The sequence below is a fragment of the Pyrus communis genome, chromosome 1 (genome assembly GCF_041283825.1).
Source record: "Pyrus communis isolate YQ-2024b chromosome 1, ASM4128382v1, whole genome shotgun sequence".
Lineage (NCBI taxonomy): Eukaryota > Viridiplantae > Streptophyta > Magnoliopsida > Rosales > Rosaceae > Pyrus > Pyrus communis.
The window spans coordinates 5288269-5304141 of record NC_142565.1 but is presented as its reverse complement, the minus strand read 5'-3'; the positions used below and the strand labels follow the sequence as shown (position 1 = coordinate 5304141).

At 37.1% G+C, this 15873-nt stretch overlaps 2 protein-coding genes and 1 pseudogene across 3 annotated transcripts; 2 read left to right on the top strand and 1 right to left on the bottom strand.

The window, feature by feature from the left end:
• Positions 1 to 594: 594 nt before the first annotated feature.
• Positions 595 to 2902, bottom strand: LOC137720356 (chlorophyll a-b binding protein CP29.3, chloroplastic). The gene is made up of 2 exons (XM_068459416.2): positions 2226 to 2902; positions 595 to 1070 (listed from the first exon to the last, which is right to left on the bottom strand). Exons 1-2 carry the CDS (start codon positions 2754 to 2756, stop codon positions 750 to 752), a joined length of 852 nt encoding a protein of 283 aa, XP_068315517.2. The 5' UTR covers positions 2757 to 2902; the 3' UTR covers positions 595 to 749.
• A 1847-nt stretch (positions 2903 to 4749) lies between these two features.
• Positions 4750 to 7975, top strand: LOC137720402 (high mobility group B protein 3). 2 transcript variants are annotated; one of them, XM_088694104.1, is made up of 9 exons: positions 4802 to 4968; positions 5048 to 5104; positions 5910 to 5997; positions 6148 to 6276; positions 6370 to 6427; positions 6542 to 6586; positions 6998 to 7078; positions 7163 to 7246; positions 7722 to 7975. In XM_088694104.1, the coding sequence occupies exons 3-9, from the start codon at positions 5927 to 5929 to the stop codon at positions 7764 to 7766; spliced, it is 513 nt and encodes a 170-aa protein (XP_088550230.1). In that variant the 5' UTR covers positions 4802 to 4968; positions 5048 to 5104; positions 5910 to 5926; the 3' UTR covers positions 7767 to 7975. The 2 variants fall into 2 exon arrangements, with proteins under 2 accessions (XP_068315571.1, XP_088550230.1); XM_068459470.2 differs by lacking the exon at positions 5048 to 5104 and having other exon boundaries at positions 4750 to 4968.
• A 5196-nt stretch (positions 7976 to 13171) lies between these two features.
• Positions 13172 to 13912, top strand: LOC137721221 (secreted RxLR effector protein 161 pseudogene; annotated as a pseudogene).
• The last annotated feature ends 1961 nt before the right edge of the window (positions 13913 to 15873 follow it).

Below are 15873 nucleotides of genomic sequence, written 5' to 3'. Positions count from 1 at the left end.
AAATAATTTATTTATTTACATCACATATGTGAATACACTGTGCCAATGATTGGAGATAAGGTGATCCAAAGAGGTTAAAATAGGTCCTTGAAGTTGAACCTACAACTCCACAAAGTCTTAATTTGAACATAAAATAAAGTCCCCTAGTTCTTGAACCTAATAAAAGTCCACACCTCCTCCTACACATTGTCCAAAATATGCTCATCGATATGTATGGCCCTTATTTTAGGGTAAATAATGCGAAGTTACAGTCTTACTAAAAAAATTACTCGTTAAAAAATTAATAGTTTCACATATGTTAGTATGTTACAAACTTTTACCACACATATGCCAAACAATTTTTTTTTTGTTCAAACGATGTTCAAAACTAATTGGAAGGTGAATTCAGACGAATTTTGATACAAAAAGACAAGTTGGTTACACCTAACATGTTAGGCGTTTCTTCTTCATCTTTCATTTTTTTTTCTTATTGATAAATTGTTCATAATGACGTCTGTGATAAATGACAATCTGATTATCTGTTTTTTCTCCACAATTATACATTTGTAAAATCAAAACATCATGAGTTTATAAGCGTACAAAATCACATCATAATTCGCATAAATATAGCAATTAAATATATGATAAAGAGCTAAGGAAGGCCACGTATATAGGTGATAAGGGTACTCTTAATCTTAGTCTTGGACTCCTTGGCTAGAGAGAGGAATAGACTGATACAATTAAGCTTGATTTCCTTTCTTTTAATTATCTTATTTGTTAAAGGTAAGAAGAAAACTGATAGGTCCCTTTCCTGTGACAGCAGCTTGGATTCCAAAAATGAGGAAGACGACCATGGCAAGACGAGCATGCTTGATCTCAGCCAGTTGAAGCCTTTCAAATTCATCGGGGTCGGAGGCCAAACCCAACGGGTCGAAGAACTTGCCACCCGGGTACAACCTCTTCTCCGGGTCAAGCTCGGCATTCCTCTGGAACTCAATGTAGCCAATCACCAACACCTCGATCCATATCAATGTGGTGATGGAGAAGGGAAGTGGAAGGCCAAGGTAGGACGATCCTTCGATCAACTCAACCTGTTGAGTCAGTCAAAAGAAAATTAGTTGCCGATTTAACAATTTACAGTAACGTTAAATTACATGATGAGTGTTGTAAATATAAAAAGATAAATCTCTGGCTGTGGGGCAAACTTTTTCGGATTATCATGAGCACTAATAGGTTAAGTGAATTAATGTGTGAGATGTATAGAACAAACTTGGAATTTGGAATGGTGTGGCTATCATTTTCAGTACTATCATCACATTCATCGCCAATAAGGACCTTACCTTTAGAGTTGGGACCATCATATGTTTTTTGCATGGATTATACTAAGACACGACGACGAAAACGCTGTGCCAGATATATGTATATACTCAGCTCCTTATATAATAATTACAAAATAAGAGATACGGCCTATATGTCATAAATACAAATTAAAAAAATGCAGTTCCAGGACAAATAAGAAGAAAAAGCTTCAATGGGCACATGCACATCTTTATGGACCTTATGCACTCTTGAATGTTTTATATCTAGAATCTATGTATAAAATAGAAGATATGTTTATTAAAATACGATTTTTAATCAACGAAAACAAAAGTTATCTTTATATTTCTTTTTGTCACATATTCAAAAAGTTCGGCCACTGACATATCAATATTATCCAAATTTAACCATTTATTGCAAAATATTGGTTTTATTAAAAAAAACCTCAATGTTTGTTAGGAGTGGAACCATCCACTAATACATTGTATTTTATTTTTCTTAATTTTGTAATTAACAATTCATTCGTATATTATTGAAAGTATTTTATACTAAAAGCCCACTAACAAAAAGGTATATGCGCATATTAAATATCTTTATATAGCTCAAAAATTCGTCAATTTTGACTCTATAGTTGATGAAAAAAATCAAATAAATTACATTAGATTATTTTATCTGTTATCAACATAGATGAAAGATTTGAACTTTGGTGTTTTTTCATTTCTTAAGTTCTTGATAACTTTTTTGTACGTATAAACTCTAAGATTTACATACAGTGTACATGTATTAAGCAGGCAACTGAGATCCATCGCACTAGCTAAACATTTTCATCAGAATCCTAAAACTAAAACAAATTTGGAATAATCAAATTAATGAAACTTAATTCAGCATGTGATGCACATATACGATGTATTTTAGATTAATTAATTAACCTTTCCAGCGTCTTGCCATGCAACACCGGTGAGTCCCTCAACGGCAAGAGCACCAAGCGCTCCCAGCATGGCCCACCTCCCGTGAATCAGCTCGCACTCCCTGAACCTCTGCAGCCCAAAAACCTCCGTGTACGGCTGAAAAGGCGTCGGATTCACCTCCACGGTCTCGATCCTTGTCCCGATGATGTCACCCGCCACATTCTTGGCCAGGTTCTGGTCGAGCCCGTCGTAATCGAATTGCAAGTACTCGGCGGGCTTCCCCAACCCAAAGGGGTCGAACCCGCGGTCCCCGGGCAGAGACCCGTCAAGCCACTCTGGCGGTTCAACACCCGGAAACCATACCAGTCGTTCGCCGTCGTCAAACTTTTTTTGCTTTTGCTTTGGCGGTGCAGGTGGTGGTGACTTCTTGGTGCCGAAGCTGAAGCCTCCGAAGCCGCCAAGGCGGGCTTGGAAGCGTCCGAAACTGGGCTCTGGGGTTCGGAGTTGGGATCCAAAGAAGTGGGAGGTAACGGTGGCTGTGGCGGCAGCCATTGTCTCAAAAGTGGAGGAGAGTGGGGTGGTGGGGGTGGGACTGTAATTGGAGAGCTATATAGTGTAAAAATAGTGGGAATTTTGTGAAGGATGTTTGTGAAACGTGAATGTTTAATTTTAGGCCTTACCTTTTGGCAAAGCCTTATCTTTTGGATATGTATGTACTATGTAATGTATGTAGGTGTGGGGTAATGCCTTCATCATCCGTCTCAGTCCTCATAAAAGGGATTGCAATTCTTTCTGGATCTCATATTTCGGAGTTCATAGATTGAGAGATCTGAACAACATAATATAAAATGAACGGTCTGAATTTCTCGATTTGTAGGCTCTAGAGTGTGAGATTCGGAAATGATCTCAATATGAATATGCACATGTATTTTACCCCACACAATGTATAGTTTTATCATAGAATTGTCATGTTACACTATGAACCTATAATACACAAATGTCTCAATCTGTGGTTCAATATGTGATTTATATTCACTGCCTAGCAATATAAACATTTTGAGGTGGTAACATAGCTATTTAGAGTAAGATCTCTTCATAGTAGCACGAAAAACGGAAAAAATCTTTAATGTAACTGTCACATCATTACATATATTATCAATTTACTTATATTATAACACATAAATCTTTTTACTAGTACTAACTTTAAGTAAATGAAATATTAATTACATTATTCACATATATTATAATACATAAATGAATAACACCACATCATATTTCACCATCACCATATATTTTCTCCAATAAATGGGAGCAATGTGCTTCTTAAATTCATTGTAATTGTGGTAAGAGTGCTTCTTTAAACTCATTATTTTCTCAAATAATGAAGCCAAAGCCCAATAAAATAAAGGCCTTGAAAGTTGGAAACCACCCATGTATGATCCCAACTCCCAAAAGCAGGTCCGAATCCGACTTTAGGCCATGAAGGTCCAATGACAGATGGATAAAACTTTCCATGCATTCATCTATTTCGAAAGGAAATATGTAAGAGTTCGTAAATATTTATTTATATATTAAGATTTTAAGTTTGATTACGTTGTTGTTGTATAATATAAAAATAAGAAATAGAAGAGAAATTCCACGAATGAGGATTCTCTCCAAATCTTCTTTATGAGGATTTTGATGATCCTTTAATCATGTATGTTCATCGTATATCGTGTAATTAGAAATCATTATAAATTTTTTTATTTAAAATTAAATATAAACAGTACTTGATAAAAACTGATTACACAATATATGATAAATAAACACAATTAAATAATATTTGAAATCTTCACAAATAGGATCAGGAGAGGACCGTCGTTCCTCCAGTAAAGACCTACAACCCATGACGTTAGGTAAAATATAATATTTTATTTTATACACATATAATATTGCTTTGCATGAAACCAAATAGGATTGATGTGTTCTAGCCTTCTAGGGTACACTTTGAATACATCATTCCTAATAGACAGACATGACATAATAACTCTCACCATTTAATTATTAAGATATTTTTGTGTATGACAATCATATTAAATGAACCATTCAACTTACTAATAAATATTAGAGTTGTACTTACACTATACCAAATGGCACCGGCTTTGGAGGTGAATTCTCTACCATTTTAATCTTTTTATCTTTCTATGTCCTCTTATTTGAATGATTACGGTTAAGTCACGTTAATATTTTACATTAATTTTTTTTATAGAGATAATAAGATAAAAAACAATGTGTGAGAAGAGGAGATAAAAGAGAATGAGAATAGAAGGGTAGAGAATCATTTTCCATCTTTAGGTTTGCTGTCTCCTTTTTATGTGTCTTTTTACTAATACTGTGACACATGTTTTTTTATGCTATCCAATCAAAACCCATCAATTATCTTGTATGTATGTATATACATGTAGCATGACCAGAGCCCAAAAAAAGAAAAAAAATTATAAAAAAAAAGTTCATCAAAAAAAAAAAGAAAAATGGAAATTAAATGGTCAACTAGCTCAGTGGTTCCACAGACGTGTCAGCTGCTAGAGTTCACAGACATATCTTCTTGGCATCTCTCCCTCTCGATGGACCTGATGACTTCCCACAAATATCTCTCTACTTTTTTTGTCTTTGGTTTTCTTAGCTTGAACTTGCTTTAGTCACACTACTCTCTCTCTCTCTCTCTCTCTCTCTCTCCCCCCCTCTCCTTTCCCCTGTTGCGTTCCCTTCTCTCCAAAACCAAGAGGTATGCGATTCTTCCATTTTCTTTTACTTTTCTCTCAGATTAATTTATAAATTTTTATTATTTTTGCTCATATTTTCAGTCTGCTGATCATTTGTTTGCATAATTCACTTGCCTGTTGACAATTTCAACCATCTGGGTTGGTGATCGTTCTATTTTTCTTCGTAGCTGTTTTATTTCTTTGATTTGGTATTGACAATTCTGCTTGGCTGCTGAGAAAATATAGAAATTTTTACTCTTCTGCCAGTAGTATAACTTGCTTAAATTTCCTGGAAAGTTGAACTGAATGGTTTGACTTCTCAGATTCAGCAATGGTTTTATTAGGGTTAGAATTTAATGTTAATACAGCATGGTATTATAACTTTTGATAACTCGAAGAACATCCTCAAAAGAAAAAGGAAAAGATTAAAACTTGATGAAAAGTCATAATTAAGGTAAAGATTAGTAGTTTGATTAAAGAGAAGTGTTTTTAGCACCTCAAAAATGTCATTTGCACTCCTTCCCTCTTTATTTTCTGTGCACTAGGTTGTAGTGCTTAATGGCATTTTACCAGGGCAAATAGCAGCTCCTTGATTATTATCCATAATTAGTATTTTTTTAAGGGTAATATGCCCGTTTTGCGGCCTGAATTTTCACCCTAGCGTTAAATTAGGGCTTGAACTTCGTTTTGGCCAATTCTGTACTTCTTCAAGGGAAATCATTTTCACACACCCCATGGCCAAAACATAAAGAAGGGTTTGTAGGGGGAGAAATGGATTGTGAAAATCATTTCCCTTTTTTTTGAAATAGGCCAATGTAGGGCGTACGACAACTTTTTTGGACGTCATCTATTATTCCGTCCAAAATGTCATGTGCACAGGTTTCATCCATTGTTACTACCATATCTGTTTTCTTTCCGTTGGACTTGGCAGTGGTGTTTTTTAATTGAATTGTATGTTTTCCAGAAATCAGTCTGTTGAGAATGAAGGCTTCCAAGGGCAAAGGACCTGTGAAGAAGGACAAGAAAGAAGTATTAAAGCCTGTTGAGGACGTGTAATTTTCTTTAATCGAAATTCTCTATATGAATGACTTTCTTGAGTGAAACTTTAGATTAATAATTAGTGAGGCAGTGTCAGATGTGAGTCTTAAATAGCTTTCCTTGAAACGTAATATTATGTTTATGTTTAATTTTCTTCAATTCAGAAAGGTGGGAAAACGAAAGGCGGCGATTGAGGCTGACAAGAGCCGCCGAAAACTTGCGAAGAACGCAAAATTGGGCAAGAAGGACCCCAATAAACCAAAGAGACCTGCGAGCGCTTTCTTTGTTTTTCTGTAAGTACTCTCTTTATATGAGATGGGCGAGGGAAACATGTTAAGACTTTTAAATGAATCTTTAATAAGTTGTTTTTTAATTAATTAATGTAGAGAAGAGTTCAGGACGGTTTACAAGAAAGAGCATCCGAATGTGAAAGCTGTGTCAGCTGTAAGTAGCTCCATACTTTATGTTTCATTTAGTAGAGAGTGTTGTTTTTTTTAGTTTGGTAGGTATTTAATCTTTAGTTGGATATTGATGAGATTACTGGATGCTTGAATGAAGGTGGGGAAAGCTGGCGGAGAAAAGTGGAAATCTATGTCACCTGCGGTAAGTCTATACTGTATAGGTATACTGTATTATCCTCTGAAAGTAACAGTATTGGGATGTATGGAGGATGATATAATGTGCTCTCACTGGACCTAGCTATGCACAAAGCAATTTGATGGCTATGGAAATTTGTTGCGTGTCATAGCCATTGTCATTCGGGTAAATGGCTTTGTAGTTGTTGCCTGCCTGATGAACTTAAAGGGCAGAAGTGTCAAATGGTGAATTTTCATCTTCGATTGTGTACCAAGTTGGTAATTTAGCACAATATTAAAATAGTCAGTGAGGAAAGGATATATAAGTTCTTAGTTTCTGTGAGCTTAATTCTCTTTTTGTAGATGCAGTCCAGGTCACAATTGCTTGGTCCCTTGCATTTATTGTCTAATTTCTATTTTACTGGGCCGGCATTGGTAGGAGAAAGCTCCATATGAAGCTAAAGCAGCAAAAAGGAAAACTGAGTATGAAAAACTTATGAAAGCTTACAACAACAAAGAGGTATAAATGGACTTGCACGTTAATAGAAACAAACCCTTCATCCTTTCTCTATCTTTAGTTTCTGACCGTCACGTCTTCTATCAGGATGAGACGGAGGATGACGAGGAAGAAGTTGCTGAAAAGTCAAAACCCATTGCGAAGGTTGTTGAAGAAGAAGAGAGTGCTGAGGTAATCTTCGAAGCTATATATGAATCCTTGCATGGCTGCGCTGTGCTATTGCTTGCTTTGTTCAGTCTTTGATACTTTCATATCTTGCATGCGTTCTGATCTTTCATCTGATGCTATCAAGATCTTATAATATCAGAAAGTTCAAGCATTTTATTATAAAAATGACATGTAAAATCAACTGCAATTTCTGTTGTGAACCAGTAGTTCATGTTGCACTGAGTCAGATAGATACAGTTTTTACCTGAACAAAAATGAATTGCTCCTACTTTTAATCGGGAAAAAAAAAAAAAAAAACATTAATTGCTCCTACAGTCCTACTATATACTCTTACTAGATTGTCAAAATGGGATTCATGAGGTTCATCTTATATTTGGAAATCATTTGCTCCTTTGTTCATACTTGACTAATTGGGATTGCTTTCGTCATGGGGGTTTCTCTGATCATGTTAACATAAATTGGAATTTTCAAATTGCAGGAAGACGATGAAGAAGATGATGACGACGATGAAGACGAAGACTGATCTGGCGTGCCATGTTGATCCATAATCACTCCCACGGGATGGGACTTGTACTATGACACCTTTCACTTATGTTAAATATGCTTGTTTATTTGAGAGGGAAGCATCAAGCATGCCGAGCCCTTGCATCTTCTAAGTAGCCTTTCTGGGTTACATCCTCTATATGTACCTTGACCACCATTGTTGTATATATCGTGTTTAAACCGTGTTCATTGGCTGTGCAGGATATGATATCTTTGTTCTTCTATTTACTAAATTAGAGATGAATGGGTTGATCTTTGATATGGAAAGGTGGAAGCGATTAAGAATCGTTTTACAAGTCATCTACTTATTATCTATCAGCATTAGCTCTCTTTTCTCCAAATCGAGTAGCACACTTATTCCTGAAATGATTTCGTGTCAGTTGCCGAGTCATGTCATGGAGTCATAAGCGATGGCAATTTTACCTGACAAAACCCTACTCCTGCCCGGCCTCAGACCGGGTACTTTTGCCGGGCCTTGGACCGGGGAGGTTTGGGGAGAAAAAACCAGGGAAGGTTTGGAGAGAAAAATACCACGGATGTGTGTTGACATGGGGAAATTTTATACCTTTCTGGTTTGAAGTGTGGAACTTCCGATTTTGTATGGCATGGGACGGAGGGAGGGTAAACCCGGCCTCCTGCCCTACTGCCATCATATCACGGGAAAAATTCTTGTGTCCATCTAGAGGACCAGCTCATCTGTATACTTAACACACAATCAAGTGCATCCCTAATATATAGGGTCTTACTTCGTTATGTGTCGAGGTATACGGATGACGTGATCCTTTAGAGGATATGGTTCTCAGCCTGGGCAGCTGAATGATGACATTCGATATGGAACATTTTCAAAAGGGAGGCCCAACCGAGGCAAAACGAAAACACAATGTAACCACCCAAAGAAAAGATAAAAACCAAATCCTGTGATAAGTATTTTGGGATTAGGGTTTATGTGAAATTATGAAAAAGCTAATGCTTTTTAGAACAAATGAAAGGGCAAACCACTTTCCAAGTAATTATCCTTATCTACACTGTGAGCTTTATACATAAGTCTGATCAAACAGATGGCTTATGCTGTAAAGAAAATAGATTAGACATTATAGTTACAGACTTACAGGAAAAAAAAAAAAAAAAAAATCAATAGTGATAGGAAAATCGATGAGAGAATTGCCATGATTTCACACCTATCGATGTCGGAAACATGTTGTGAGAAAGTGAGAAATGTGATGGTCACATGGTCGCCAGTAACAAAATGTAGCATGCCGCAGTGCATCATGATTAAATTCCATGATTTCATCATGTTTATTAGAAATAAATTCCATTTAAATGATCACATTCCATGCATAATCCTCAACACTAATCATGTTCAATGTCATTTCCCACCCAAAACCAAATTACTACATAGTTACCATACTTGTTTATGTCGGAATTTTGTCGCAGTGATTAGCGGCTGCACGTATACTGTTCTAATAAATAAAAAAATTTCTTTTATTGTAGCAAAAGCTAATTATAGGAGAGTTTTACATTTTTTTCACCGACCACTCATCCTCATCATCAGTATCATGACATGTTAAAGATATTGAACGACAATATCTTGGAGTATCATTGAAGATTGTGTGTCTTCCTTAGTTATAGGAATAGCTTGATCCGTGTAAATCATGTATTGATATTCATAGTTGACTTCCGAGAATAGCCTCATGTATTATTGTATAAATCTTGTACTCCATGTAAAGTAGAATTTGTATGAAATCAAACTACCATTATTTTCTCCCTCGCGTATCCTAAATCCTAGAAACACGAAACCTTAGCAGCTTCAAATTTTTAACAGGGTATCAGGGCACCGTTTCTGGTGACTCTGAATACCCAATGCTTCCGCACCTTAACCAAACAATACTATCATCATGAGTGAATCAGCAGCAAATCCAAAACCAACAGAGATGGCTACTGACATCTCGAACCCATTCATATTACATATATCTGATCAACCTGGGAACATTTTGGTCTCCAAAACTCTTCAAGGAGACAACTACAACACATGGAGCAGTGCTATGCGTATCAATCTGAGTGCGAAGAACAAGTTGGGCTTGGTCGATGGAACCATTGACCCTCCTGTTAAAACAGACAAACAATTTGCATTGTGGAAACGATGCAATGGCATGGTCCTTGGGTGGATCCTGAACTCTATGCATGAAGACATCGCAAGTAGCGTTTCTTACTACACATCAGCAGCAGATGTGTGGGCAAACCTATGTGATCGTTTTTCCCAAGGAAATAATTCACGTGTTTATCAAATTAAGAGAGAAATTGTTGAGCACAGACAGGAGCAACAATTGATCTTGATCTACTACACAAAGTTGAAGGCATTATAGGATGAATTGACATCCTACCATGAGCCTCCAACATGCACTTGTGAGGGCTTAAAGAAGATTAATGAACGAGATGAAAGGGAAAGGGTGATGCAGTTTCTCATGGAATTAAATGAATCCTATGCCGCGGTACATGGGCAAATCTTGTTGATGCAGCCACTCCTAGACACTCGGAAGGCATACTATTTTGTTCTACAACAAGAGAAACAAGTGGAGGTATCTCTTACCCGCAATAATAACAACTTACATCCCATGAATGTGACAAGTAACAGAGAACCTGCTATGCAACGAGGTAATCCGTCCCTTAAATGCTCCTATTATGATAAAAAATATCACACCATAGATCGGTGCTTCTATCTTTATGGCTTCCTGCCAGGGCACAAATATCATGGCAAGAAGGTAACACTTCCTAACAAGAGGAAACTTACGACCAACCAAGTGAAGACTGGCGATGAAGTCACCAAAGACATTGATCAGCACCACAAAGGAACCACCAATGACGGGCCCAAATTCACTGCTAAAGAGTACAATCAAATCATGGCAATGCTTAAGAAAAAACAATCATGATGGTAACCCACGACACTTTGCAAATGCCACAAGTACACTTACCACTTACACCCTTGTCTAATATATCAGAAGTTTTACCACAGAAAACCCTGTATTGGATCATTGATAGTGGGGTAACGGACCACATCTCTCCTTCACCTCACTTACTTGACAAGAAAACCTCATCCATGTTTGAGTTTGTACACATGCTGAATGGGGGCAAAGCCACCATAGACTCTATTGGTTCCGTTCAAATCACTCCTCTTATTAAACTTGATGATGTGTTACATGTGCCTAACTTTCGAGTCTATTTGTTATCCGTTAGCAAACTCACCGAGTCCTTACAGTGCATAGTGATTTTCTTTCCCACTTTTTGTGTGATACAGAACATGGATACGGGGAGGACAATTGGCCTAGGAAAGCGATATAATGGGCTCTATTACTTGTCCCTGGCACAAAATCCTCACCTTGCCCACAACGTCAGCCGTCATTCCAACCTTTGGCACCAACGCTTAGGACACCCTTCCACCAGCCCTCTACAAGTTTTGACCAAGCAAGTTCCAACTATTATGTTTGACTCGAGTCATTCGTGTGACATTTACCCTCTTGCTAAGCGAACTCGTTTATCTTTTCCATCAAGTTTTATTTCATCTAAAGCACCTTTTGATTTAATACATTGTGATATTTGGGGACCTTATCGAGTCAATTCCCATTCAGGGGCTCAATATTTTTTTTACCATTGTTGATGATTATTCTCGTTATACTTGGATTCACCTTATGTGTTTGAAGTCTGAAACACAAGGCTTTTTATGCTCCTTTATTACTTGGGTTCAAACACAATCTAATTGCACGATCAAAACACTTAGGGCAGATAATAGGGCTAAATTCACTTCTTTACAATCATTCTTTGATAGCAAAGGTATCATGTTTCACACATCTTGTCCTTCAACTCCCCAACAAAATGGGGTAGTTGAAAGGAAACCTCGCCATCTTTAAATGTTGGGAGAGCACTTCGATTTCAAGCCAATTTACCTTTAACTTTTTTTTTGTTGGGGGGGGGGGGAGTGTTCAAACCGCATGTTATTTAATTAATCGTTTACCCACACCACTCCTCCAACACAAAACTCCTTTCGAGCTTTTACATAATACCCTTCATAATCTTAACCACCTCTGAGTTTTTGGTTGCTTATGTTATGCCACAAATCTCACTCCCACACACAAATTTGATCAATGTGCTCGGAAATGAATTTTTGTTAGATACCTTCTTGGTCAAAAGGGCTACCGTTTCTATAATCTCACTACCCACAAATTTTTCACTACTCGTGACGTTGTCTTTCATGAAGATCAATTTCCTTTTCTTTATCAACCACCAGATCACCAACCCGATAGTGTTGTCATACCTCTACCTCTTGATCCTTCTATGTCTATACCTTCAAAACTTATCCTTGATCTTCCTACTACCACGCCCGTACCACCTCTCACAGACACATCTCCACACCCACCACCTTCCACAGACACACTTCCTACCGAGTCTACCTACCCACCTTTACTCGACCCTATTCCCTCAACCTCTTCCCTTTACTACTCGACACTCCCATTGTCCTACTAAACCCTTTGTGCAAGTCCAAGGCTACCATTTATAACATGTCCAATCACTTGCTCTTGGTGCTAACTCATCTTCCATGTCAGGTACTCGTTATCCCTTATCTCACTATGTTTCTTATGCTTATCTTTCTTCTTCCCATCGCTTTTTTGCCTGTGCTATTTCCACCTTTGTCGAACCTACCACTTTTGAGCAGGCTAATAATGATCTTCAGTGGCAAGCTGCCATGCAATCCGAACTCCTTGCTTTGGAACACAACAATACATGGACTCTCACTCGCCTCCCTCCCAGTCATTGGGCCATTGGTTGTAAATGGGTCTATAAAATCAAGTACAATTCAGATGGTTCTGTCGAACGTTATAAAGCTTGTCTTGTTGCTAAGGGCTTTACCCAACGGGAAAGTATCGACCACAAAGAAACCTTCACCCCTATTGCCAAACTCATTACAGTTCGTTGTCTTTTGGCCGTGGCTTATATTCGTCATTGGTTCTCCACGAAATGGATGTATAAAATGATTTCTTCCATGGGGACCTCGGGGAAGAGGTGTATATGTAATTGCCTCCTGGTCTTCGTCGACAGGGGGAGCATAATGTATGCCGACTCAACAAGTCACTCTATGGGCTCAAATAAGCTTTTCGCAGCTGGTTTTCCAAATTTTCCACGACCATACATCAAGCTGGATATCAACAATCCAATGTTGATTACTTTTTATTCACCAAGGTACGTGATCACTTATTCACAACCGTACTAATCTACGTCGATGACATGATCATCACAGGTAATGATGAAGTGGCTATATGTGATCTCAAGCAATTTCTTCACACTCATTTTCGAATCAAGGACATTGAACCATTAAAATACTTTTTCAGCGTAGAAATGGCCCGGTCCTCTCAAGGCATCTCTATTTCTCAACGGAAATACACACTTGATATTCTTGATGAAGCTGGTTTACTTGGTGCCAAACCTACAAAATTTCCCATGGAAGAAATCTTGAAGTTATCTCAAATGGAAGGACAAGCTCTTCACGATGCTTCGAAGTATAGGAGGCTTATTGGCAAACTCATTTATCTTACGATCACCATGCCAGAGATTTCATACGTAGTTCATATACTCAGTCAATATATGCAACAACCAAGAAAACCACATCTAGAAGCTGTTCATCGCCTCGTGCGATACTTAAAATGGGCACCTGGACAAGGATTTCTATTTCCTTCAAAATGGGACTTAATGTTGGTTGGTTATTACGATGCCGATTGGGCTCGATGCCCACTTACAAGGAGATCCGTCACAGGCTATTGTATATTTCTTGGTGGTGCATTGGTGTCTTGGAAAACTAAGAAACAAAGGACCATTTCTCGGTCTTCAGCAAAAGTGGAGTATTGTGCCATGGCTTCTGCTACATGCGAGCTTACATGGATGAAATATTTATTAGTTGACCTACTAGTTGATCATCGTGTGCTAGCAAAGCTATATTGTGACAATCATGCTGCTCTACATGTAGATGTTAATCCAGTGTTTCACGAGCGCACCAAGCACATAGAAATCGATTGTCATGTCGTTCGTGAGCGCATTCAATCAGGGATCATCACAACAACTTACGTTCGCACTGGAGTGTAGTTAGCTAACATGTTCACCAAGCCACTTCGAAAAGCTATGTTTCGATCCTTACTTGGCAAGATGGGTGTGATTGACATTCACACTTCACCTTGAGGGGGTGTATTGAACGACAATATCTTGGAGTATCATTGAAGATTGCGTGTCTTCCTTAGATATAGGAATAGCTTGATCCGTGAAAATCATGTATTGATATTCATAGTTGACTTCCTAGAATAGCCTCATGTATTATTGTATAAATCTTGTACTCCATGTAAAGCAGAATTTGTATGAAATCAAACTACCATTATTTTCTCCTTAGCTTATCCTAAATCCTAGAAACTGGAAACCCTAGCAGTTTCATATTTTTAAAGGAAAACTAATGAAAAGGGCTTGAAAATTTTGAATTTTAATGATAAGGATCATGACAAGACGTGATCAAATGATTGAGAAAGGACAACGTATACACTTGACAACACATTAACCAAATGACTTTTTCTTGTTTGAGAAACAATCTTTAATGGTCCTGTGTATGCATGCACAGTAATTCAAATCAACTGAATTTGTATCTTTTTTCATAGGCTGGCAAGAGAATTTTAGCTCAAGATCTAAATATTTTACTTTTGGAGTTCAAATCTATACTATAGTAAGCACTATCGAATAGATGTGAATGGCATAAATTTTCGTAAAGAAATTAAAGAAAACAAAAGTGGAATACCGACGGTAGATTTATAGTAGGTAGGTTTGCCCACCATTTTTCAAACAAACAACCAAGATGGTAAGCATCTCGAATTCAACAGATAAAACCCTAACCCTGTTCACTTTTGCTGTTTCAACCTCTTTCTTGCAAGTGAAAAAAAATGATGAGGTGGTTGATTAATTATAGAAATTAATCATAATTACGAGATTAAATTAGTGGATTATAAAATGATTGGTGGAGGGGTAGAAAGTCTTGAACGCTGCAGTAGAGAACCAAATGACAAAGGAATTAAGGACAGGGTTTTGAATTATGAGTGGGGGGTTTTGGATTATAATGCCACTTGATTAGAGACAAAGCAACTAATCCCTAAGGATTTAAAGGGCATTTGGCAGACAATGTGAATCAAGTTTATGGGCAATACTTCAAAGAATAAAAAACAAAAACAAAATCATTAATATTTTAATGAGCTTTTGGTAGAGTTTCTAAAGATCCATTATCTCCAATGAGAATTGACTCCAATGGTTTTGGTACCATGAACATTGTTGAAGCATACCCCACTACACCTTCCCAAGCTGACGTTTTCCAATCTCTTTAATAATACTTCACAACTTAAAAGATGAGTAGGAGTTTCTTTTCAAAATTGTTTGTTGCATATTCATAGAATTTCATGTTTATGATAAAAAAAATGTCAGATTATAAATTACTATCTAAAGATGCCTATGTAAAAAATCAATTAAAAACTAACGTTATTTAGTTATCGAACCGTATAAATACAGATGAACGAAATTGGTAAAAGCATTATGAAGCGTCTGTATATTTGCTACAATAGATTGACTAAATGACCTTAGTTTTGATTCTTTTTTTGTAGAGATGATTTTTACAGAGTGATTCATAGTATGAATGATTTTGGTCATAAGCACAAAACTCATTTGAACACAAAGATGTTTTGAGTAGGAATTCCTACTTGTTATTGTTAAAAAAAAAAATTCAACAAAACTTCTTGTAAATTGTAATTATTCTCCTCCATTTGGCAAATAAAAAAGACAGAAAAAGAATCCTACTGTGCGACTCGCATAATTGCATACCCTTATATAATTCCACTCCTAGCTTAGCTAGGACAATCATAGTAGCTAAAGATACAAACATGTTCATTGAGTGTATATTACATGTGCTCTAGATATGGGAGATAGGGACACCAACGAATCAGTCAAATAGCTAGGAGAGATGGTTTTTAGTTATACCACAATTCTCACCTCCTAGATATTTAGGGGGGGTGTATTTAATT